General features: G+C 43.0%; 1 protein-coding gene across 6 annotated transcripts in view; it reads right to left on the minus strand.

Annotated features, from left to right (window-relative positions):
* Window positions 1-838: 838 nt before the first annotated feature.
* Window positions 839-26,434, minus strand: part of AFF2 (ALF transcription elongation factor 2) — a 524,775-nt gene continuing 499,179 nt past the window's right edge. For all 6 annotated transcript variants that reach the window (XM_074278090.1, XM_074278092.1, XM_074278094.1 and 3 more), the window contains 8 exons: window positions 25,335-25,474; window positions 24,699-24,762; window positions 22,064-22,200; window positions 18,596-18,667; window positions 18,111-18,204; window positions 15,246-15,295; window positions 8,448-8,635; window positions 839-2,438 (listed from right to left, as the gene is read on the minus strand). In XM_074278090.1, coding sequence (XP_074134191.1) covers window positions 2,317-2,438; window positions 8,448-8,635; window positions 15,246-15,295; window positions 18,111-18,204; window positions 18,596-18,667; window positions 22,064-22,200; window positions 24,699-24,762; window positions 25,335-25,474 — 867 coding nt within the window. In that variant the 3' untranslated portion in view covers window positions 839-2,316. The remainder of the gene's footprint in view (window positions 2,439-8,447; window positions 8,636-15,245; window positions 15,296-18,110; window positions 18,205-18,595; window positions 18,668-22,063; window positions 22,201-24,698; window positions 24,763-25,334; window positions 25,475-26,434) is intronic.

The following is a 26,434-nucleotide window of genomic DNA, read 5'->3' on the forward strand; positions in this document are numbered from 1 at the left end:
CCCTCTGTGTTTTGTTGACCCCTAAGCTGTTTTTGACACAGGACCAGTCAGGTATGATCTGGCTGCTAAGCCTAAACTCGTCTGTCAGACTTTCAGATTCTGCTGCTGCTACCATTGGCAGAGCCTGGAAATTTAGCCACTGGAGGTGGCAAAATCAGGCAGGAGATTTCTTTGCCTCCTACCTATTGTAAGTCAAGGAGAGATGAAAATATCCTGGAATCCGAGATGAATCTTCCTTCTACAATTGCCAAGGGGAAGCTAATATGTAAGTTTCCTTGAAAAACTGCCCTGGCATTCTGTGGTGGTATTTGTGGAGATGAAGTTTTGAGAAGTCTCCATTCAGGAGTCCACAGTAGTCTTGGATTACAGTTGTCTGGATCGATTGTCCAAGTCTAGACAATGACCTTGCATTACACAGAGCAGACGGGTGGAAAACCTGAATCCCCCAAGACCAGGAGGTTGGTTTTCTTTTGATGCAAATGCCCGTGTGTCCCTACCTCCAGAAAAATACCATTCTGAATGAGCCTTCCTTAATTCCTCTCAGCCCCAATCTGCAAGATCAGATTGAAAATCAATCACATTTTTAAAAATCTAGCTGTAACTTAGTGAACAGCAGATTAAAGACTAGTCTAGGTTTTACTTTAGGAGGCAGATATGATGAGCTAAAATTTGGATGATACCTCATAGGTGTATGGTGAGATGGAGAGTGTCATTTTCCACTGCGGTATTTTTGGATTAAATTCAATTTTAAGCACGGTAAAAGGTGTGGTCAGTTAGTTGGAACTAACGGGGAAACATGGGCAACTTGAATGACATGTTTGGTGATGAGATCTTCAGGTTTGTTTTTTTTTTTTTTTTTTTTACCATACAACCCATGTTTTTTGTTTGTTTGTTTGTTTGCTTGGTTGGTTTTTTCCTTCAAAGTAAAAACGGTTCCACAAATACTTAGATCATTGGCAATTTTCTTTGGGATTCCCTATGAATTGTTTCATGATGGTATATAGGCTTGAACGGATTTGACCCCAATTGATTGTTTGGCTAATCAGCAAAAATACCCATATGACAATGGGGACTTTGGAGAGCTGACAGGGCCAAGTATGGAATGCAGACAGTAGGGCCATCAGAGTACAGTGTTACTCCTAGATAGTGAAAACTTGGATTTTGCCATCTATTTTAGGAAAGAGTGCCAACCTGCCAACAGAGTATGAGGAATGGCTCTAAAGCAGGAATTATCAGGGTTAATTACTGGGTCAAGGGCCCTCCAGATGGCTCCTATCTGAAGTAGCCATGTCTATAGTGTAGCATTAGATTTTGCAATTCCTACTGAAGTGTGTGTGTGTGTGTGTGTGTGTGTGTGTGTGCATAACACACACACACACATACATACATACATATGTATTCAAGGAGAGCCTTTCTCCAAGGGAAGTCTAGAGAAAGATTAAAACTTGTGTCAAGTCCCAGAATGGAAAGGGAATGCGCCAGTAGACTGCCCAAACCACTCAAAACAAATGTCGCCCCTCTCTCCCATCCTATCTTTTTTTTTTTAATTGTTATTTTTTAGTATTACAATCTGACAGCAGAGATTAGGACAGGTGACAAAAACAAAAGACAACTGAACAAAGCCTCTAATAGCATGCTGGTTAGCATCTTTAGAGTGGCCTTGCTGTGTTGCTTTGTTTTCTAACACTGGTGGTTCTCAGATATTATTGGGACATCTCCCCAGGAAGTTTCACAATGAAAATTGTCACTGAAGATCAAGTGTATGGAAAACACAAAACTTCAGCCATGAATCCTGACTAGGAATGAAGCAGTGAAAGGCTTTTTTTTTTCTTTTTTTTTCTGGCTCATATGAGTTTAGATTTGGGGGACAGCTATATGATTTATAAAATTTTAATCTCTGCAGGTTCTCTGTGTTGAAAATTTTCTTCTTATACATTGGTAAGACATTTATGCTTTCTTTCTCAGGAATCCGTCATCTTCACAAAGTGCTTTCTTTCCATTTTTAGTTTTAGGCAGTGTGGACATGAAGCAAGACTGCAGGGAATGTAGTTTTTTGTAAAGCATAGAAGGGGTTCATGGTTGGAAAGATGGAGCTAAAATGACCTGAAATAGCTAGGTGACTAAACGTGTACTATTCTGGAGGTGTAATGTCCACTTACACTGACTGATTCCTGCTTCCCACAGATATTAAAAGAGGCAAAAAATGAACACACAAACCAAAAAATGTTTCTCAAATGAGTGGAGTTCCACCAGTGATCATCATTGTGCTGGTAGAGGTAGAACTATGGGATGATGAAGATGACGGCCGTTAGGACATTAGGACAGGTTGGCCTCTAGGCGAAGCCAGTACAGTCCTTGGCGGATGTAACGAACCAGGTTGGTCATTGTGCTGTGTTGAGTCAAAGGCCCCATCAGTGAATCTAAATCTGCAAAGAATTCTGGAGACAAGAAAACAGGTTAGTTAAGATCACTCAATGACATTGAAAACATTTGCTCTGCAAAGATGAGCCAGTTCTGCCTGGCCCTTCCCTGTCTTCCCGCTACCTACTACTTAAAATTTAAAGAGAAGAAAAGTCAATTCCTTGGCTCCTTACTTAGTCCATTTACCAGATCTCATTTAGTTTAGCAAACATTAATTATTTTCAGTGTTACTGCCATCTTTTCTTTTTAGATCCCTTACATTTCCAAATATATCTTCTCTTCTACCCAGGAAGCCATACCTTTGTGATAAAGAATAAAACAGAGGGAGAAAAAAGCAATCGTGAAAAACTAACCTAAACTTCAACTGAGTTAGAAAGTCTCCAAATGTTCTCCTTCTTCAAAGAGTGGACATATAGATTTTCTTTAGGGCCAATCTTGGTCATTATAATTTTACAGTGTTCAATTCTGGGTTTTGAGGGGTTGTACTGAGCATTATTTGTGTTTCCATTGTTATGTTCACAAAGTAAACTTTCATTTTACTTTATTCTGCATTAGTTTGGCAAGTCTTCCCATGCTTCTCTGAATTTTTCATGTTCACTGTTTCTTATGACATAGTGATATTCCATTATCTATCATGATTTTTCTCTAGCCATTCCTCAATGGATGGGCCTCTATTTCTTTCTAACTCTTGGCTGCTATAAAAAGCACTGCTGTAAATAATCAGTTGTATATAGGACGATGTGCATATTTCTAAGGTCACAGGGTTCCAGACTTGGACAGGACCTGGCATCTAGTTCCAGTTTCTGTATTTTACAGAGAAGACACCTGAGGGCCTATAAATAGCAGAGCTGGGCTGTGAACCTAAGTTATTAGAGTTTTGGGTGGTAAAAGTGGTGGGGTGGTGGTGATGGGATTAGTAGTAGTAGTAGTACTAGGTGTAGTAGGTTTACAAAGTGCCTTGTTAGTTAATTTGATCTTCACAAAGATCCTGTGCTATAATTATCCCCCTTTTTACAGATGAGGAAACTGAGGCTGAAAAAGCTACTTGCCCAGATTAAATGAGATATCTGCCTAGAAGCAGAGAGAAGGGGCTATATAAATCCTGATCTCTTCCACCCCTTCCCTGCCTTCTATGGTTACAAAGCTGATTGGTATCTCATAGGAGGTTTATATTCAGGACTTCTAAATTCTTAAGTCCAGAGCTGTATCCACTATGCAATATAGCTTCTTTAGATGAGTGTAAATGGGTAAAATTTTGACCTCTGATTGAGGATTGGTCTGTTTTCCCACTTGGAGGAAATAGCAGTTGAAAAGAGTTTCAGATGAGAAAAGAGGGGGGTGTGTGTGTGTGTGTGTGTGTGTATTAGAATTTTCTTATCAAGGGTATAGGAAACGAATGAGTTATAGTCCTAGGATGAAAAGAGAAGCAAAGATGCCTTAGGGCTGGCTGAGTCCCAAGAGATGAGTCACAGTGTACACTCATTACCAATGGATAAAAGGAAAACCCATGTGAGGGTAACAAATGTGTGATAGGCAGCACTTGGGGGTCAGTGAATTCGAGAGGAGGGTAGGACTGTTTTTAGGGGACAGAAGTTCTTCATTTAAGTGAAGAAAGTTGCAACACAATCCTTTACTTGAGAAGAGAAGAAAAAGGGAAGGGAAGGCATGCATAGAAAGTGAAAGGCAATGATTAATTCAAATGGAAAATCAGATCCCAGAGAGAAGGACTGGTTCAATTTTTGTCTGGCAGACATATGTATGTATGTACACACACACACACACACACACACATTTAATGAATGCTTGACTGCTTGCTAATGGAAGCCAACCAAGCCATTTTCTAACTCAGTAATAGCTGGGACTTAGAGCTTCTTGAAATTTGTAACATTTCTCATCATTTGCCTTTGGGTTTTTTTTTTCCCCAGAGTGGCCAGTAGTCAAAATTCTTGACAAACTATAGAAAGAAAGTGTGATTGTTTCAGAGATAGAGATAAGAAGAAGCCACATACCTACATCATATTTGGCAAGGGATGTCAGGTAGAAAAAGCTAGTGGTGGTGGGAATGCTAAAGAAGCAGGTGCCCAAGTCCTGGGAATCAGGAGTTAGTCTGAAACAGAACAGTATCTAGAGGGCCTTCATCCTGACAAGAAGCCCTTTCCTTGCATCAAGACGGTCGGTCAGAAAGCCGATGCTGTGGATTATTTTTCTGGTCGGAATGCTAGTCAATCCAAATAAAAGCAGTAGATTTGGAGAAGGCCTGGGTCTGCCTCCCTCTTCTGCTCCATGTGGCCTTTTGCATGGAACTTCTTTCTCCTCTCTGGATTTCAGCTTCCAGCTCTATAAATTTCCTGCCACCTCTAAATCCATCTGACTCTATACTTCACTGCTGGCAGATTGAAAAGACTGTGGTGAAAAAGGGACTCTGAGCATTTGAGCATAAATGACTAAGAATTGGACCAGATGCCAAATTTGGTTCTCTTCCCTTTGAGCTTATTATAAGTTGACTAATAGCATTTTCAGCACTACTGGCTAACGGCCAGCGCTATTTTGAGTTAACATCGAGCAAGACTCTGAGCAGCTCCTTGACAAACTGTGCTAATGACAAGATTAGCACCATCTCACTCTATCAACAGAGAAAGCGCCGCACATGGACACAGCAAAGTTCTGAGGGTAAAAGATGGGGCTTTGTTCGAAATTTAGATTTTGATGCAATCTGTACAGTGTTGACTGTCAATAGTGTTTGGAGACCCTCACTAGCAAAAGGAATGATTTTTTTCTTTGGTGACTCTTACACAGAACATCTTTCACCACATTAGAGAACACATTTAGGCCAATGCAAAGCTCCTTGTTTAATACCTTGCCTCATATCAAACTCAGTGGGTCGGTCTGTATGTGCCCACAATGGATCCTTGTATCCTTTTCATTAGATGTACCTCCTCTGAGGAAAGGTTTCCAGACTGCATTCTGGTCAATCAAGTAAGGAGGGGATAGAAGGCTAGAGTGGACTCGGGAAGAACTAAGTTCAAATTCTGTTTCAGACATTTGTTGGCAGTGTGACTCTGGGTAATATACTTTATCTCTGTCTGCCTCCATCTCATCAATCTGTAAAACTGTCATAACGGGACCACTTCTCAGGGCATATTGTGAGGATCAAATGAGATATTTGAAAAATGCTATATAAATACTTGCTATTATATTTGCTATATATAAGCTTTCTTGATATTAAGGAACAGTAGAGAAAGTTGTAATCTTCTTAGATCCAGCCACTAGCTTCATCACCTTAGGCACCTTTCCATTTCTTCACTTTATGCCGTGTTAGTCACTGAACATTTATTAAGGATCTAATGTGCTAAGCTTCAGGGATATAAGTATGAAACAAGGGCAGTGTATATCTTCCAGAAGCTCACAACTTAATGGGGGAAGACAAGACACAAAAGGAAGCTTAAACTAGCAGGTTGAGGAGAGGACAGCTGCAGGAGTTGCCCAAGCAAGGGGACGTGGTGGAAAAGTCAGAGAACACAGCCAAGTGAGAAATAAGAAGGTCTGAGTTGGGCTCTCAGGACATCTCTCTGGGTATATAATATGTACATACAGACATCTGTTGGATGTGGATGCCGTGCATATGTGTTGTCTCCAGTAGCTAGAAGGGTACTGGTCTAGAATTAGGAGCTGGATTCAAATTCTGCTTCTGTGCCCCTTCTAGATCTACAATCCTATGACTGCTGAATAGGCCAGTGGGCAAAGACTATTTCCATTTTGTCTTTAATCATCGGTGACCAGCATAGTGTCTGGCATATAGCAGATCTGTAGTGAGAGTTGTGTGTGTAGAGCAAGGTATGGGAAGGAAAAGAAAGAGGAAAGGAGGAAGAAAAAAAAACTCAGGGAATTTGAGAGCTAATTTCAAATATTTGAAACTTTTCTGTGTAGAAGAGGGATTCAGTTTGTATTGGATACTAGAGAACAGAGCCAAGAGCAATGACCTAGAAGTTGTGAATGGGCCAAGTTTGATCAGCTGCCAGGAGAACTTGTGAAACAATTAGAGCAGCTTGGCAAGGAGAGGGCTGCCTTATCAACTCTTGAAGCAGATGCCTACTTGTTGATGTTGGTATAGAAAGAATTCCTTCAAGAAGATACCTACCCCTAATCCAACTGCTCTCAAAGGTTTTGGCTCCCTTTAACTCTTGCATTCTCAGATTCTATACTTGGTGCTATCGGTGCCTTTTGGATCCAGAAAAGTTTTTTTTTTTTTTTTTTTTTTTTTTTTTGAGAGAGAAAGTGTGGCCTACCTAATGCAAAGCTTCTTAAACTGCTGAGTTACACATCCCCATATAGGGTCACACAACTGAATGTGGGGGGGGTCACCAAATTCCAATTTATTATCAGTAAATGTTTGATTTGTATACCTATTTCGACCTCGGTTGAAAAGGTATCACAAGTGGGGGAAAAGTTTAAGAAGCTCTGGCCTAGTGGGTACAGTGCTGGCTTTGGAATCAGCAAGTTATAGCTTGAATCCTACCTCCAACGCTTACTAGCTGTGTGAACCCACTTAATTCATTTAAGTTCACTGAACCTCAATTTATCAAGAAAATGGAAATAATAATCATCGTACTAATGACACGTTTTGCCAGGGTTTGTGGGGAGGATCAATTAAGTAAACATATGTGCTTTTCAGATCTAAAGTTGAAATGTGAGCTGGACTAGTATTACTACTGAAGTAAATGATTTCAGGAGGTTAGTTCCAGGTCTGTCCACAGAAGGATTATATAAACATAATATCCCATCAACAATTCTCCTATGCAATGGAAGGTTCAAGTGAAATCTGATGCAATGCTGACACAGTACAAGAGGATTAACTGGCCAGAATTTTGGAAAACTCTTAAGTGCTTTGAGGTTCATAGAATAACTGAAAGAAATAATAACTTGAGAACTTGACCAGATCATGCATAAAGTATATAATGCACATATACATCTATACAGACACTTGTGTGCATGTGCCTAAAGGCAAACTCTAAACAGTGTTGTCACAACCAAATGTATCTGACCCTAAGGTCATCTAAAACCCCTCTCCCTGTCACATGGTTCAGTCTTGCCCCTTTATCCCAGAACGGGCCTGTGCTGTTAAGTGCTCCCTCTGCTATGGTTTTACTCTCCACTGTTTCTGTGAAAGCGTTGACTGTGGTAGGTAGGGAAGACAGGCATGGGTCTTCCTGGGGTATGTACAACCATGAAGTTGTTACACCATGTTATACCACGAAGATGTTCTCGAGATTCTTAGCCAGAGAATTTTATTCTTTCAAACTACTGTTAGTTCCGGGCATGTCTGCAAACTTGACAGCAAAATGGGGTCTCCATAAAACAAAAAGGCCCAGATGGTCTCCAACAGTGATATCAGGGCCATCTACACACACGGACAGCAGATTAGCGTGGGGAAAAGGCAGCTTTATTTTTGCCTGGGGTTTCTTGATGCTTGGCAAAATCATTTTTAAAAGGGAATGCTGGAATTCCTCAAGCCGGGGAAGCAAAATGCAGGGCTCGGGGTCCTTTTTACATTTGTATTGTGAAAGCTGCTAGGTAATTACATTGGGAAGACCCTAACAGTTCACAGCCGCTGTCATCACATGGAAATACTGATGGAATTAGAGCCATGCTCTGAAAAGCAAGATGGCTTTTCATAATGACTCCAAAGAAGGTAGAAGCACCTTAGTTCAAATGAGAAAAAAATAACAGAATTTTCTAAAGCCCTAATTAATTTGCTAATCATTCTGCCCTGCTGCCCTTGTTCCTCTGTTTCAGTCTTTATTATAACACATATAATAGAGTGAAGTTCTGCAGTAATGATTTACATATGTGTTCCCATTAAGTTCCATTGTCTCCTTCCTGATCACTCACCTACCCCCTCCCCAACATATCCAAACATATTACCAAAGAGCTACTGAGTGGACACCATTCTCTTTCCCATCTTCCTCCCCCCAGGCAGAATACAACTCGTTACAAACACTTTTTGGAGAGAGTGGTCAAATAGTTACCTCTGTTCTCTCTGGTCAGTCTGTCTGCCATGTCCCAGTGTTCGTAACCACGAAGCACATTGTTAGTGATGTTGACGTGGCTGGCTGCCATGTGGTGAATTCGGTGAGGAATGACGATAGGTCCCAGGGATGGTAAAGCACTTGATGATGAAGGGCTGAGAGACAAAGGGGATGGTGCGTCTGTGCTCCTAGCGAAAGGAAAAAGAGTTTCATTCTCGTGGCCACATCATCTCCTTTCATCTGTCAATGATTGCAGAAGGCTTTTTTTCTTTTAAAACCAATGTTTTTTTTCAAACTCATAGATACTTTTTGACTAATAAAATACAAATTCATTTAAAAGTCAAAAAACTTAAGGCATAGTGATATAGATGTTGGAGAACAAAGATGACATGTTGGAGGCAGAATTTTCTTGTGGACTTTGGAACCTTACCGCTGCCACGGTCTGTCCAGTACACTGATGAAATTATAGGTTCACTTCCTCTCCCCACAAGCACCCCAAAATTCAAGTGCTATTTGGCTTCATAAAGAATTACCTCAAGTTGGGTACATCTGAGACAAGTCCCCTAACTATTTCACATTGAGGCTCTGGTATGTTGTATTCTTCGTAACATCTAGCGAGGATGGGATTTCACTAACCCCACGTGTGGTAGAGTTGAGGTGCAGAGCCTGAACTAGGAGTTGGTGTGCCAGAAGTAAGCACTCTCAGCTGCAGGGTAGCCAGTAGGCCTGGAACACCAACATACGCATAGGGAACCAAGAGCAACCTATTGGGAAGGGCTCCTCCTGGTGTCCCATTAGATTAGAAATATAGCCAATTCCCTCTAAGTTGGGGACTCTAGAGCAGTGGGGTCAAATTGGGATAGAAACGGATTCCTGCAGGCTGCATGTCAACCTAGAAAATCACAAAGGAACCTTATCTGTGTAGTATTTTTATTTACTTTGTTCAACATTTCCCAATTACATTTTAATCCGGTTCAGCCACACCTGGGAGTTTGTGCTTGTGGCCCATGAATTTAACACCTTTGCCCTTGAGTAAAGGCCAGTTGGCTGGCCCTGATTCCATGTTTCCCCCTGGATTTTGAACATTTAAAAGTGAACTGCTCCCTTCTTTGGCCACAGTGCCTGGCTATGTGCAGAGGCTATGCTAGGCTGGTAAAGTTTGTTTTGTGGCTTTGTGACCCCCAAAACGAGGCTCTCTAAATATCTATATGAATGTATGTATACCTGGATATATTGATGTTTACGGAACAAATATCACAAATCTCTCCTGGTCATAATGATTTTCCTACCTGCTACCAGAAGCAGTGATTGGCAGTAAGTAAACACTTGCCGGTCCATTATTGGTGCAGTGTTTTGTGGAAACCACAAAGACATGGTTTGTTTCAAATCCCGTCACCACAGTAAGCAAAGTTCAACTCTTAAAAGCTCCCTGTGGAACAGTGTTAGAAACTGGAGGCCAAGTAGGCCCATGGATGTCTCACTAGAGTTCTTGAAGGCCTACTCTGGACATCTGCTGTTAACTGTTGACAGTTCATCCATGTGTTGTTTATAGAAAAAGGACGGTTTTGAGTTATCTACTTAGTGTAGGACTAATGTTCCGATATCGATTTTCTTTGCATTCGAATACTAGCAATTAGGAATCATCTGCTGGCTGCCCACTGTGTGGGGGTCAGCTGTGGTGATGTCTCTTCACATAGTTTAGATTCATGTGGCTGAAAAACCATTCAAGGCCATTCTCTTTAGAAGCAGATTGCCTAGTACCCATGCATATGTCTTGTAAACCAAAAGCTATTAAAAAAAGAAGATTTCTAAATACACAATCAAGGTTGGTAAATTCTTCAGCTTCCTTCAAACTGCTTGTAGAAGGCAAATATATTGGCTGATCCCAGAAAACCCACTTAAGAAACCAGTGAGAGAGAAGAGAAATCTTTGTTTGGAGTAGTGAGTGTGTCTGTCTGCTTGTCTTTGTTTCTTTCTTTGTGTCGTTTTGCTTCTTTCTTTCCTTTCTCTCTTTCTTCTCTCTCTATTCCATTTTCCTCCCTCCCTCCCTCCTTTCCTTCCTTCCTTCCTTGCTTCCTTTCTTCCTTCCTTCCTTCCTTCCTTCCTTCCTTCCTTCCTTCCTTCCTTCCTTCCTTCCTTCCTTCCTTCCTTCCTTCCTTCCTTCCTTCCTTCCTTCCCTCCTTCCCTCACCCTCTTTGTGATACTGTTGTCTCTGTTTTTCTCTGTGTCTCTCATTTCTCTGACACTACTCCTTTTGGTTCTCTAAGTGTTCCTGTCTCTTCCCACTTTTTAATGTTGGCTGTTAGCCAAGTTTTAGTAACTTGTTCTTCTTGATGTACTCAGCCTCCAGGACCAATATAAGGAAAATCTCCCTGACGAGAAAGACGGTAAAAACGGTGGAATTGCTGCTAAGGGGAGCTAAAGTCCCTTTCTTTGTGGAGTCAAGCCTGGATGGCTAGAATGATTGAAATTCAGTCTTGCTTGGAGGCAAGGAGACTGCAACAATTGACCTACACGGGTTATTTTTCATCCCATCAGTCAAAAGCTTTAGGACCTACGTGAGTGGGCTTTCTTTATAAAGAAATTGTTCTCTTAAAACAAAACAAAACAAAACTGTTTGCAGGCCCCTTTTGAATTTGAGTTGAAAAGCTCAAGTATGTATTTACTCTTTCATCTTTGAATTTTAAAAATGCTCTTCTTTCTTAAGAGCTACTTGTGTGACCCTGTTCATTCTGTGTTTGTGTGCATAGAATAGGCTTCCCTAGGCTTTGGCATTTTTATCTTCTGAACTCCAAAGGAGAATATTTTATCCACTTTTTGTATCATTATCAGAACAGATCTTGATTCAGCCATTCAAATGTGATAAGTTATTGCTTTTTTTTTAAATGAAGTTTTTCCTTCATTATGAATATGGAAATGATGTTAAGGAAATTATGTCTGCACCTGTAGTATCTCGTCTGAGTATTTAGAAAAAGAGGATCAGTTATACTTGAACTAGGAAAGTGTGAAAAGCCACTAACAACAGTGGCTTGTACTTCGAAGGGTACTTTTCCTTTCTGAAGTGTTTTCCACATAATTTAATTTACTTTCACATTTGTGTCAGAGATGAAGGACAGGTGGATAATTTCATTTGACTGTATCAAACAGTGATTGAATGCCTCGTGTGTGCCAAAAACTGGGGCCACTGGATCTGACAATGAGCTTAGCACCAGGCCTCAGGGAGCTTTCCCTTTTCTTGGCCCTTCGCTGTGCCTTTTTCTCTTCTTCCCATCTACCATTCTTAAGGGGCACTCCCTCTCTTCTCCTTCCCCTTGCCTCCATACCCTTCCCATCATATCTCCTCTATCTCCCTCTCTTTTCTCTCATGCTCAGTTATTTGATCTTTTCTCATTTTGGCTTTTATCTTCTGAGACAACTTTTTGCTTTGAGGACCACTTGAGCTTTCCCCTTTATGTCTCTCCTACTATCTATGTCATTGCTTGGCAAGCTGTTGTTTAGTGTGTTCCCCATATTATCATTTTTATTGTATTCTGGAACATGTTTTATGTTTTTGCCTCTTTTAACATTAATGATTTTTTTGGTGTCCAAACACATATTTTATAATTTTGGGGTGACTTCCCCTCCCCTCCTGAATTTAATGTGGTTTATACTCATTCAATTTCAGTCTTATGCCATGGGTGCTCTGTTTTTCCTGCCCTGTGGCAAGCTATTTGAATTTACTGAACTTGTCCTGCTTGTACTGATTTTTCTCCTTTCTACTCTTCTTTCTCCTTGCCCAGAGAAGAGTATTGTTAGGAATCTTCTTTTTTCCCCTCAGTCTCCCTTTTTTCACTATTGCCAATCTCTTTTCCCCTTCTTGACCTAGAACCCCTCCTCAGATATTCCCTTTTCTTTTCCTCCCTCCCTCCCTTCCTCCCTCCTTCCCTTCCTTCCTTCCTCCCTTCCTTCCTTTGTCTCTCTCAATTTCTCTTTTCTCTCCCTTCCCTTTATTCCCTCCTTCCCTCTCTCTCTATTGACTCTTCTCACTTCCTATAAACATGCTCAGGCTTATCGCATCCTGGTCCCTGCTAACTCCTTCAGTTATCTTCTGGACTCCTCTCCAATGCCCCTATGTCTAAGTCCCATGTAGCTGGGCTTCTGCCTCTACCTCTAGATTCAAACTTTGTGAGCTGATGGCCTTTTCTTCGTCAACATCTTTGACTTCTCATTTGTGCCTATGAATTCGCAAATCATGCCTCCAGAGAAAGCTGGCAAGTTTCTCTACCCAGTCACACATCATTGACTGTTTGTTCATATAGGTTCTTCCTGGATGTCTGGTAGTCATCTCCCAGTCAACATATCAAAGAGAGAACCCCTTATCTTCCCCCAGTCCTAAATTCTCTGTTTCTGCTGAGTGGGCCACGCCATTCTGGTCAGTTCACTTTAAAACCTTGGAATTCATCATCTTTAACTTTTCAGTTGCCTCCATCGTCCCCTCTTGGATCTTAGGCACGTGCTAAGATGGCCAACGCCATAATGGAGACCCTTGTCACACACTGCCTGATCTATTATCTCCCTCCCTCCAGTTGCCTCTGTCTCTGATCCATCTTGCATACAACTGCCAAAAAACCCCAAAATCTTCCTATGGCATAGGATTGACGTCGTTACTGCTTTGCTCAAAAAGCCAGGTGGCTCTTCCCTACATTACCTCTAGGATTAAACATAAGCTACTCAGCTTAGCACTTGAAATCCTTTCACAATCTGGCTCCAGTCTATCTTTCCAGGCTCACTGCATTTTGATCGCCAGCCTCTCCTCTGACCCCTCCCCCTTTTCAGGAACGCTACTTCTCAGTCAAACTGGGTTATCAGGTGTTTTTCCTTGAATTGGACACAGCCAATTTCCCCTCTGTATCCCATACCCGCACACCTCCTCCCTATCTGATCAACAAGCCTTTTATTAAGAACCTCCTGAGACGTGTCCCCGCTCTCAAAGAGTATACATTTTATTGGAAGGCTACGATAGGTTCATAGGCTCTAGACAAAACTAAGATACAGTCATTCAAATATGGCGGAACATTCAAGCCTAGGAGAAGTGAATGGCATCAGAACTGAACCTTGCTGAGAGCTGAGGATTTCAAGAGACAAAGGTGAGGCAAGGCATCCTGGGCCTGGAGGACAGCCAACATATTGAGGTGGGAGATGGGATGTCACGAATAGGGCAAGTTGGCCAATTTGATTCACAGATGGAGAGAGTATATGATGAGCTTGGAAAGCTAGAACAGTTAGACAGCAAAGAGTTTAAAATTGCTGACTAGGTAGATATTTCTCCTAGAGGCACGGGGGAACCAGGGAAGCTCCTCCAGCTGGGACATGGACACCGTCCATTCCTGTGCTTCAGGAATGACAATTTGGCAGCTGAATAGAGGAGGAAGAGGAAGGAAGGAAGCTGAAAGTAGGAGATCAATTGGGAAGCTACAGCACTAAGTCTAGGCCAGAGGGGCTGGGGGCCCGAACTAGAGTGGTTGTGAGTTGAAGAGATACAATTGACGAGACCAGGCAGCTTATGTCTTCCCTCAAGGCCCGCTACAGATGCCACCTCTTGGGTGAAGCCTTCTTTTTTATTCTCCCACTTGTGACCATGGATAAATGCATAGCAAAGTGTCGTGTGCATACTCAGAGTATGGGAATACTCAGAGAGGGAATTCTGATGTGGGAATGCCCCTGAGCCCATTTGCCGATGACTTTGTAGGTGAGTCCTACTGCCAGACTCCCATGTGCCTAGGAAGTGTCAGAGGCAGACTCTGAAGCCTGGGCCTGGTGACTCCAGGCCTAGTGGCTGAGTAGCTGTAGCTGCTGTCTCTAGTCTATTTGCCTTACTTGAAGTAAGTACTGAATGTTTTTTTAACTTAATCGTGGAGTTATCCCTACTTATTGTTACAAGTGGGAACATCCCAAGATTTCAACTGAAGTCATTATTGTCCTTAGTAGATGGAAAGTTTCTTTGCCATCTTTGCCAAGTACCTCAGAAATTATGTTCAATGTTCAAAATTGCACTCTTAGAGGAATCCTTTTGTAGAGACAGATGGGACCTTAGAAAAACTAATCCAGCTCCCTCTCAGAGCAAAGGAGGAAATGGAGGCACAGGATGCTTAAACATCTTGTCTGTGATCAACAGCTACTCAAGTGTTATGTAGAAGCAGGACTAGAACCCAAGATTCCTACTATTTCCTCTAAGAAGAAGGGCCCTGAAATCTTGATGCTCTTCCAATAAGACCATATTAGCCAGATGGTTTCATTGAGCCTCATATCATCATTACATGATATGATTTTATAGTTTAGGTCAGGGTATTTTAGCATTAATATAAAAACTGTCATGATGGCTCAGATAATTGGTTGACTAAGTGCCTTTCCATTTTCACCACTATTCTGTCTTTAGTTTTATTAAACAGCACTTACCATATATCAGTGAATGTTTCATTGGTCTTTCATTACTGAGTGAATTATTGAAAAATTGTTGTATTGGCAGTTAACTCTCCTTTAACTCCCTGAAATGGTGGTACTTGTCACCTAATTAGTGGCTCTTTTATGACCCTCATTTGCTTTAAAGATTAAAGGGACCAAGACTCTGGTATCGACTCACCCTTCAACTTTTCAATTCTGCCCTTTGCTGAAGCCTGGGCCTAGAGCTTTGGGATACACAGAAATCATCCTCATTGGAGAATTGACCTTCATTCTGGACTCGTAAATGGAAAAGTATTTTTGGTCTAGACAAATCATTCCTTTTCATGAAGAAGCAAGTCATTTTTAGAAAATACTTACTTTCCACAGCTTCCCCATGGAGATGGTATCTGGGCAGCCTTGGAAGAAGTCTGTTAAAAGAGAGAGAGAGGAAAAAAATGAGGAAATCTATTTTGTAATTTATTAATTCAGAAACAGATGGAAGTGTGATTTAAAGTACATTAATATTGATTACAGCATTCCTGGCTGCCTCCTGTTTCGTTAGCAGGAGCCGGAATGTATGTATGCAGCGTGTCGGCACCCAATGCACGACGCTTGATGAAAATAGCTGGTTAGGATAATTAGTGGGCCCCAATCAGGACCATGAAAGTCACTTGATGAAAGATATGAGCTACTAAAAGGCCCAGTGAAATCAGAATCAGTTTTCTAAGAAGTGGCTTAATTATCCTTGTATGAAATTTAGTCTGCAAAACAGGTTCTTGGGAGTATAAGGAGCTGGTCACCTTTAGCAGGAAGGAAAAACTTTTGCCAGGTGGAAAGATGCCATCTGCAAGGGGGGCAGACCCCTTGAAGTAGGTGGGAGGGAGCCCTTTTGGATTCTTTAGGAAGATAGGCTGTATACAGGACCACTGACTTTATGGAATGAAACCAACTTTCTCAGGGATCTCTTCTATGTCATTTGGCCACTTGCTTCCTTTGAAAATCAAACTCTTTTTCTACTTTCTGGGATGACTTAAGAACAAACCATCAGTATATGTGCATTCACGGAGGAGAGAGCAATCCAGTAATCCCTCTTATACAACAGTAACAGGACTGGCACCAACTAAGACCGCTAGTGTTGGATTCTTGGTTTTTTGGTCCTTGGGTCTCTATCCACTGCCCCACTCCCATCTTGATCTAATGCCTTGGCCGTTAGGCCAAACAACTTTACCTTTCTGTGTTCAACCCCGGCACCACCTCAGAGCTCTCCGAGTCTGATTTTAAGCTGCTTATAGTGAGATTTTTGGCGGTACAATGAGATGTTATCCATTCGTGCCATTTTTAGTATGAGATTGCCACTTGTTTCTCCTAGAGTTGAGTCAGCAGTCAAGTCAGCAGACAAATTATGTGCCAGGCAGGTACTCTGACCTATTTTAAGGCCTAATTGCTGTGAAACACCACTTGGATCTGAATTTCTTTCCCAGGGATTTGGGTGTAGTAGCAGGAACAAGTGTCTCTTCTAGCTTCCCTGAAGCTTTCCTATGGAAGCTGAGGAGTGAGAGTGTCCCTGGAGCACCTGTAGACCTATACTGCAGGTACATGTGCAGTGGCAAAAGGAGCCAGGCTCCCTGTCCTCCCAAACCGTTTGCACCTGGCGAGAGTATCACAGTTGCTACTACTCTCCTCATACTTCTGATGTGTACACATAACTCCGAATTGACTTGTTACTTTCTTGTATAAACTTCTCTGTTCAGTTTTCAAAGCCCCTCCCAGCCTAGTCCCAACCTGCCCTTTTAGGCCCATTAGACATTAATTCTTTCCACAAGTAATCCAATGAAACTGGCCTTTCTCTTTGTTCCTCATGTGCTGTACATAGAGATGTAATCTACATATATTCTATACACGCATAGCTCCCGTCCATTTCCTATTTCCATGCCTTTGTACTGGTTGTTCCCCCGGTAAGAGTATCCCTCCCTCTCTTCCTTAAAGACTCGGCTCAAACAGCACCTTTGACACGAAGCCTTTGCTGCTCCCTGCAACTACTCCTCCCTTCTTCTCAAACCCTTTTAGAAGTCTGCACTTTGGACTGATTCTCTTTCTATCTGTCTGTACAGATGGCCCTGTCTTTGTTGTCTCCCTAGCAGAATAGAAGTCCCCCCACAGGCTCTCTCATTCGTTATATCAGTATCCCCGTGACTCAGCTCGGGGGCTAGTCCTAGTGGAACACCTTACTGGCTACAATCCTGGGGTGACTCTGGGGGATTTCTCACTGGCCACTTCATAGTCTGCATAATCGGCTACTGAGTCGACTCCTTTATCGGATTCCTTGTAAGCTTCTGTTTGACAATGAGGGGCTTATTTCCTTTCCTGGTAGGTCCCAACTCGTTGTAGTAAGTAGCATTGTTGAACGTGCCTTTTGGTTTTAAGTTGAAGCCTACAGATCCTCGGCTGGGCCGTCAAATATTGTATTTGAAAACTTTACAGGAGGTTTTGTTGCATATGGGGCAGACTGTCGGAATTCTCTAAGGAGCCAGGCCGCCACCACTTCATACTAGCTGGGGGATTATGGGTGAGGGATGGAACCTTGGTTTCCTCATTTGGGAAATGGGGCCAGGAATACTTTGTATTACCTTCCTCATGGGATTCTGGGGGGAGGATCCAAACCAAGAGCTAATGGGTGAGAGGGTTTTGCAAGGATAAAGCATTCTCACAAGGGGCCGGAGTCTCCGTGAGGGAGTTGACCCTGCCTCCTACCCTGAGCTTTCTTGAGTGGCTTGGTCATTGTTGCCTTTGGTGGGAAAGATTTATGATCAGTTCTTGCCCTTTCTCTGCTAAGAGAGACGGCGGACCTTATACCTGTTTAATGGTTATTGTCCCTATTCCCGCACACTCACTGGTTTTCCCAGAGGGACTTTGGTGCAGAGAAGGACAGAAGGCATGCTCTGACTGTAAACATGACTTTCAAATATCACTGAAACCGCCAAAGGGCATTTTTGTCAATCAGGACAATATTGAGGTGACTGAACCATTTTATTTTCTCTTCAGTGACCTAAATCAAATGTAAGTGTGGCGCTGGGTCCCTAAGGGGGGAGGGGGCGGGCAGGCCCTGTAGATCCCTAAGAGGCAACTGCTTCGGCGGCCACTATAACCTGTTCCTTGCAAATTGACATTTAATCATGTGCCTGGCAGATCTCATTAGCCATTTCATTCCCCAGCTCTCTTCACAAGATACAAAAGAAGTATTACCTTAAAATATTCCATCAGAGATCTGGAATACTTCATAGCATGGTCCCTCTTTAGTTTAAACATTCTCAAGTACAGGAGTGATAGGCATCGGTAACTGTGGTAATTAGGAAAGGATTATATTAATTCCAGTGTTTAATGAAACCTATAAACTGTTTTTAAAAAAAGGCAACACACACTCACACCCACACATCTATCTCTATCTCTATCTCTATATAAAGCTTCTTTTCTAAGGTTAGCTAGGTTGAGAAATAAGAAAATAACTGAGGGAAGTGGGAGAGGGGACGGAGAAGTATTAAATTCCCATCTTGATAACAGTATAAATGAGAGAGTTAAATGTTTAGTCAGCTGCTGAGGCTGGCCATTAGTTATCCTTTAATAGTTTAATAGAAAACAAGAATAATGGGCTGATATAAGCAGCTTATGGAATGTGGTACTTTGAAAGTCTTTGTTTTCTCCAGGCTTCTGCTTATCTCATTGGGGCTCACCATAAAATTGCAAGTCTCTTGTCCCATTCTGTGGCAGAAGAGCACGTGAAGTTCTTGAGTCTCAGAGCGTACCTTTGGAAACAAAAGAAAATGTGTTCCTTGAGGTCAGGGGCTTCTGGGTACCTGGGTCTATCTCCCCAGCTCTGAGTTACAGTCTTTAGGCCTATGAGTTCTAGAGCTCTTTAATGTACAAAATAAGAGGGAGAACAGTTTGCTATGAGATGGTTAATGCAATATCCTAAAGCTAAATCCCATACAGCTCTTCTCTAGAACAGTGGTGCTTTGAAATAGCCTTGCTAAAGTCCCCTGAGCCAGGAGCTCCTTCTTAGGGATTTTCCCCTCTTAGGGCTGCTCCTGGCTTGTCCCGGGCACCTCGGGGTTCCTGATGGGGATGGACCTTCACTGTGTTCTCCAGATGGGGGAGGGGGAGAGATGGTATCAATAGAGGGTTCCCATTCTGGTAGAAACTTTTTTTTTTTTCAGGCAATGTTCCTTTCTGTGATGGCCTCCTTTTTATCATTCTGCATAGTTCTTTAGGATGTGTTGCATCCTGCTTGTACCCTGCAGTCAATCCTTTCCCAGGGCCTTTTGTGAGAATGCTCTTTTACATATAGATAGATAGATAGATAGATAGATAGATAGATAGATAGATAGATAGATAGATAGAGATACATACATATTCATAAATCGTATATATGTTACATATGAAAAGCACCTGGGAGTCAGGGAGGCCCAAGTTGAAGCAAGACCCATCTTTAATGCCTACCCTGTGATCAAGGGAGATCACACGCTAGTTCTGAGTGGCAGGCACCTCTCTGAGTTGGAGAAGAGCATCCACCCTGGCTGTGGAAACTTCTTCTCTCACTGAAGAGTTCCCTACTCAGAGGAAGGCACCCATCAGGGCAACCTGAACTCTCCCTGTACCCCAAATAGCCCACATACGCCTCCACATATATGGATGGACAAAGAGGGTCCAATGGAATTGGGAGGACTCATCTTTTTGAGTTCAAACCCTAGCTGTGTAACTGTGGGCAGCGCACTGAATCTGCCTTGGTTTCCTCATCTGTCAAATGGGTAGCATAAAAGCGCCTACCCCCTGGGGTTGTCACAAGGATCTGTTGCCATAGTATTTGTCAGCACAGTGCCTGGCACGCCACTAGGTACTACATGAACGTGAGCTACCTTTGAGGAGTGAGCTCAGATCACGTGAGTAACAGAGGCCAGCCTGGGACTGGAATCGAGCATATCAGATTCCACGTGGCACATTCTGCATGCTGTCTGCCTGCAGGGAAGTGAGCCTCTCCTAGACAGATTTGGGGACCCCCCAGAGGGGGATAGCACACCCATGGCTGGGTGGCAGATCTGTGGATGACAAAGGCCGGCTGCGGGGCCCGCTCTGATGCCAGCTCTGTGGGATTTCATCTCCTAAGCGGGCTCAGAAATGCTTCTTGAGGCTTTTCTGTGCAGAGTGCCATTTCTAAAGGGAGAGATCAAGATCCCTTCTGCAGTCTGCACCTCATTCCCTTGGAGGCCTTCGGTGTTATTGCTGCCGTTTTGAAAATTCCCTCCTCTACCTTTCCCAAAATGTGTCTGTTAACCATTCAAGTGCTAAAAGGGTATCCTCCCAGCCCTCTCTTCCCCCCTTTTAACTCCGCACACTCCAGAAGGTGCAGTGAGGCTCTCGAAAATCAATTCATGGCATAAAATCATTGTACTGAGCTTTAATGCAATTTCACAGGTACTTGTGTTAGAATAAGTAATAGTGTTCAGTGTTGCATCAGGAAGTTTAAAGGTATATGGAAGCTTTGATGAGTCCTCATTTACAAGGAGGTAATGGAGTGCAGGCAGGAGCTCAGCGCCACTGGAATCCTAACGGCCCTCAGCCCCCCATTCCCCTGGCAGGCTGCCCTCTAGGGGGCTTTGATTCTGCTTCCCCTTGCTCTGTTACTGCTCTGGCCCTGGAAAGCACCCATTTTCAGACCCATGGAGTCCTACCTTATCCCCCCTTTCATATTATGTAAAGCATGGTCTTATCGTGCAATAAATCCCGCTTCCTTGGGCAGCAGGATCCGAGGCCTCTGAAGGCCTCTGAAACATTTAAGTGTCATTGACGTATAAGGGGCTAGCGGCAATGAGGAATGAAGTTGACCTGGTGTTATTTCTCTGGTAAGGTCTAGCAAGAGCCTGTAGTTTGCAAATAGAGGAAACAGGAGGATGTGTGTGTGTGTGTGTGTGTGTGTTTGTGTGCGTGCGTGCATGTGTGTGCGCACGCTTACATATACTTTACTAATATGGCCGTATTCTTTCCTGGGAATGGGATGTGTACCAGGACAGTGGGAGGCACGCTGATAGCAGAGCAAAGGATGGAGATTTCCCATTAATTCCTTCACTTTGGTGAAATTGGCCCAGCCCCTGCATTTCTCTTGTCTAATTGAGATGGCTCCCCAGTCATTAGTTAAGACTTTTTTTCTGTCCTATATGCAAATACTCACTGCCTCCATTAGCAAAAGAGTGAGCCATCTGAATGGAGGGCTCATGTGGGGCAACACCCACCCCCAAGTACTATTCATAAGCTGGGCTGTTGAGGCCCAATTTCCAACCCAGTTGTTGTCCCAGGGTCCTGATGCATAGTACAGTTGGAATGAGCCCTGGCATTAAGAGGTGGGAGACCTGGACCTGAGTCCCAGCTCTCTCTCATTTCCCAGATTGGACACAAGGAGGGGCTTGGGCGGGCTACCCAAGTAGGGACCCAAGTCCCTTCTGGCTCTAACAATTGATGTTTTGCAGAGCTCAGAGGGGATGCCTTTTCCTTTTTTTTTTTTTTTTTTCCTTCTGTGTGTTCCTTAAATGACTTTTGTCTCCTCTACAACCTAGACCAATAGCCTGGAAAATTTCATTTTTTAAAAGTAAATGAAACCAGGAAACTTTGTAGTTTAATCTCTCCCCTTTCTTCTTCCCCCACCTTTTCCTCTCCTCTCCCCCAAATGCCAGTACAAATGGAAAAAATCATTCTGTTCTTCCACTGTGACCTTAAATGCCAACTTGGAGCTCAGAACAATTTTTTATAATCAGGACAGAAAACAGGGTTTATAATGGAAATCCTGATAGTCCCACTTTAGGGGTTTTGAATTATAAAACTACACCTTTTAAAAGACAAGTGTCTTTGCCAAACGGTGAAATGACTATACTTTATTTCCACCCACTACATTTCCATTTTAATTTTATGAATATTGCAAATTATAACACTCACATTATAACCTCTAAAGGGGCTAATTTATAAAAGCAGTGTCCATCAATTATAAATTTTCCATGACATTAATAAAATGGCAAGAACTAATTATGACGACTTCAGAAATGAAGATGCCTTGGACAAATCATTAATATGTTGAAATGATATTTTTTAAATATAGCAGGTTCTAATTATGACTGAAATGAGATAATGAAAATGATCGCAGTAAGGACATTAACCTGATGAGCTCCACAGTTTCAGAGTACATGGTGTATGGAGATTTCGCTTCCAATGGGTCCCGCTCCATTGCATTGCCGCACTCGATGAAGGAGAGGGCTGCATCGGTATAATATACGGCTTTGCCAAACTTCTCTGCCTGAAATGGACAAATGGTTGTTCAGCCTTTCTCCTTCAGAAAGAGAGATCACACAAAGAATGGGAAGCTTTTTTTTAAAAATGGGACTTTTAAAAAAAGGTATCCATTTTCCTCAAGGATGAATGGACTGATTTTTGGAGGTGTCACACAAAAAGTGAAGGAGATTTTTTTAAAAATGCAGTCCAGCCACCCTTTCCTTGACTTCCTGGGGTGGAGGAGGGAAGCAGGGAGCAGGGTAGACTGCCTCAATGAGACCCAGCTTCAGATTGGACTGAAATTGTAGCCTAGAGTCCATTTTCCCCTTCTGCTTTGAATCACTGCTCAACACGAGCACCCTGCTACACGGGGGAGAAGTAACAGATTGGTGCCATTTGTCATGAAAAATGGGAAGTTGTGGTAGGGCCGTCGACAAAAATCTCATCGCTTTCGTTGTAAATGACGCCACCACGCGATGGTGTCAAAAAGCTGCAGATACGGCATTCCGAAATGGTGTATTTCAGGAGAATTGAAAGGCAAAAGGATGTTTATCCCTGATAATGGTCATCCGGAAACCGACTTAGGCTTTCTGATTCCTTCTGATGTGTAAATGAATATTGCATATGACATTTTATACTAAGGATTCGATAAGAGTATTTAACATTTCTCATTTCTGATAGCTAGATGGGCGCTTTCCACTAATGCGGTCTTTTATGTTAAACAACCGATATAATGCTCTTTGACAATTTCCCCATATATTTCTTATCAAAATATTTTCTAGGCAACTGTAAGGGTTTCAGTTCTCAAAATGGCACAGTGGCTATCTCTAACAAAGGATTAAGTAACACTGGAGAATGATCTGAGCTACATATCCAGCTGAATTTGCTGTGACAATGGCTCTCTCTCCTTAAAATGAATGCATGTGCTTTGGCTTTGATGTACTGCAGAAAACCATAGCTTAATTTCTGTAAACTGTTGGGTAAATATTGATTTGCATGAAATTCAGCCTTTCAATCAAAGCTATTCTGGGAAAACCTGTGCATCCATGTGAGAGTGAGCTCAGTGGCAGCAGTGGCTCTTTTGCCTCTCATCTCACAAAGTGATTTCCTTAAACTGTTTGCTTCCAGCCACATGTTGGCCCATCTTTTGGGGACTCGTACCCCTCCCCATTTTGGACCTCTTTCCCTGGAGCCCTCCGGTACTGTTGTGCTTGCTTTGGTTAGACAGACTTAACTTTAGAAGGATCTAAGTAATTTCTCTATCTCACTTGTTTGAACTTTTGGATAAATTTGACTTTCCACAGTCGTAGGGTCACATCTGCTCCTGAAAAGGACCTCTTATCGGTCCTTTGGCTTACTGGGATTTTGGCTGAAGATGAAGGGCCTCCCTCAGTTGGGATAGCACTGTGAGGACTGCGAAAGAGAGTTGCCACCACAGGCCTTTTGGTTGTAACTCGATGCTCATGAAACAATTATTTCTAAGGGGATGATTCCAACCAGCGGGATGTTAGTCCCAGACGGTGGCTGGATGACTTTATTTGACCAAAAGGGGGACAAAAATGACAGCTCGTGAGGCACATGTTGTTGGGTGGTTCTTAGGAATCAGTGGCAGGTCGCCGAGAACATGTACGGCACATGGCAATGGCTTGGTACCCCATTAAGAGCTCTCTCCTGTTATAGACCGCTCCTCCCTCCAGGCCCTGCCATGCTGTGAGGTGCCTTCTCAGGTTATTTCTTCTTGAACACCTCTCCTAATGGTGTCAGGCTTAGTCAAAGGTGAGGAGACGGAGAGCAACACTGTGCTCTAAAAGGGACTCCAGAAAGGAGAAGTGCAGAGCACATGGAAGCATTCCTTGGCACACATGCTGGCTAAATATCTGTGATCATAGGGCAACAGGTTAATGTGAACACTCAGAGTATTTCCCTTTAAGGTCTTATCTATAGAGATGGCCTTCTGGGCCGAGAGCCACTGCTCTTTTCTGAGTCCACATCCTTAACCTGAACTCTTCACCATGAGATGCCTTCTACTAAAAGGCATCTCAGGAAACATAGCTAGCTTAATGACAATTGGAGCTTCTTGCTCAACTCTGCTGGTTTTATGTGTGAGGGTGAGGAGCTTCTTTTTTCTCATCTTTCTAGGTAGATCTGAAGGGGGCCAAGGTGTGGGCTGGGGATGCTCCCTTTTGCCTCAGATTCTCTTCCTAAGCCTCCAGGACTTCTTTGAAACCGATTTTTATTTGCAAAACAACACAGACCTTTGGCTCTCTTGAGAGGAGGAAGGAAGCAATCTGCACACGCTGATCCCAGATGGATCGGGGCGTCCCAGCCCTCCAAAGGTCAGGGACAGGCACCCTATAGAAACAGCGGCCACCTTCCTCATTTCTCAGCAGAGGCATTGCTAGAATAGGGGCTTTACGGTGGGCTGCCAGCAATGGCAGCAGGGGCTGATCTCCTGGTGGGTTTTCTTCATAAGCATACACCATTCAAGGGGAAAAAGGCAGAAAAAAAGGTCTCGGAACCTACCAGTGCATCAGCTTTGTGCTTCAGCTTCTTGGCCTCCTGCATGTAATAGTCGGCATTGTGAGGCCTAAACAAACACAATTCATTCTTTCAGTGGGTTTTGTCATCATTCGATTAAAAGAGCGAATGGCCCAAGCCCCTCGGCTATGAATCCCTGTACGGTGCCCAGCAAAATGTGGACAAAAGCATCTATTTCCATCATGACAGACCTCTAGATAAATGGGCAGAATGGCTAGCCGAGGCATGTAAATGGCCCATTTTAACAGATCCTGCCCTCCTCCTCCCCCCCTCCCTCTGAGAAGGAGATGCATGTAGATAAAATAGAGCAGAAATTTCTCTCGGTCCCCCAGCATCTATCTCCACTGGAGGAAGTGAGCACAAAAGTGGGACAAAGCAACCTCAAATTAAACCTCCCTAATTGGAAACACTGAAATACCACCAGTACTTAGCAAAGGCACGCGGGGAGAACGACAGGGATTGTCTGCACCCCTGTCTGTCATCAGGGCCTCATTCTGGTCAATGGCTTTCCTTGACTCCATTTGCACAGGGTTGTCATTGGAAGCAGAGAAAAGGATGTGGAGGCTTCCCTTCAAGTCAGGGCCCCACCCAAGACAGTTTCAGATACTTCTGAAGACATACATGTCATCAAATTGAATCCGAGGTCTTCTGGACTCTGAGCTCCCATTGGTGAGGGAGGACATCGAAGACCAAGTAGCCATCTCCAGTTGATTACTATCCAGAAGCCCAACGCTGGGACCCCGATTGTAGTTGTCTTCACCCTGCAAAAGAAAAACAAAATAAGAATAACTTTTAGTAACTCATATCTTTTGGCCAAATCTCTCACCATGAAGACTTGGAATAAAACAGAAGTGACATGTCTTAAGGTTAAAATGAAGATGCCCTTTCTTTGAAGCTTTATCCATCATGAGACTTGTTTTGTTCTCCTGTGTGACACTTGACTCTCAACCAATAAGCTTCTGTAATTAAACCTTTGGGAATGAGATGTTGGAAGTATGTAAAGTCAGCAGGGAATCAACAGCATTTGTGACCGAAAAGCTGTGGGGCAGTGGAGTGGTGAGACAGGATGGGAGAGCCTGGCCTTGAGAATCCTCTTCTGGGCTCCATGTGAACCACCCTCAGTCCCCCAGCATTGGAAAGACCTCTCTTCACCATGGCGAACAGCAGTCCATACATTGCCTCCGAGGACCAGCCTAGCTTAGAAGACTTTGAGCGCTAGCCATATGTGGGGCCCAGTCTTCCTAGCGGCTAGCTGCCTAGGAGACTTTTTAGAGTCATAGATGTCATCTGTCTGCCAGTGATGTGGACGGATAGCTTCTTTCTCTCAACCTGTACCAGTGAGGATGTAGACAGCAGAGAATAGGACAAGAAAGGAAGTGAGAAAAGAAAGATGAGCTTACTTGCCTGCCATTGTCACACATTCTCAGGTCAGGTGAGCACTGGCTGAAGAGACTCGGGAATTACTGATTCTCTATGCTTAGCTGAAGGTCTTGTAGACAGTGGGCACTTAAAAAATAAAATGCTCAATATGTATCTCTAGTGGACAACATTCCCATTGAAGTGATAGTTGAACAAATAATAGCGGCCGGAATCAGACGTGTTGATCGGGTAAGAATATCGCACTTGAACTTAGCGCTTCACTCGGCACTTCATAAGCACCCTGGGAGGGAAAAGGTGTGAGTTTATGTGTCCTCATAATACAGAGTGCTTAAGGGTTAAGA

This window comes from Sminthopsis crassicaudata, chromosome X (genome assembly GCF_048593235.1).
Source record: "Sminthopsis crassicaudata isolate SCR6 chromosome X, ASM4859323v1, whole genome shotgun sequence".
In the NCBI taxonomy this organism is placed as follows: domain Eukaryota; kingdom Metazoa; phylum Chordata; class Mammalia; order Dasyuromorphia; family Dasyuridae; genus Sminthopsis; species Sminthopsis crassicaudata.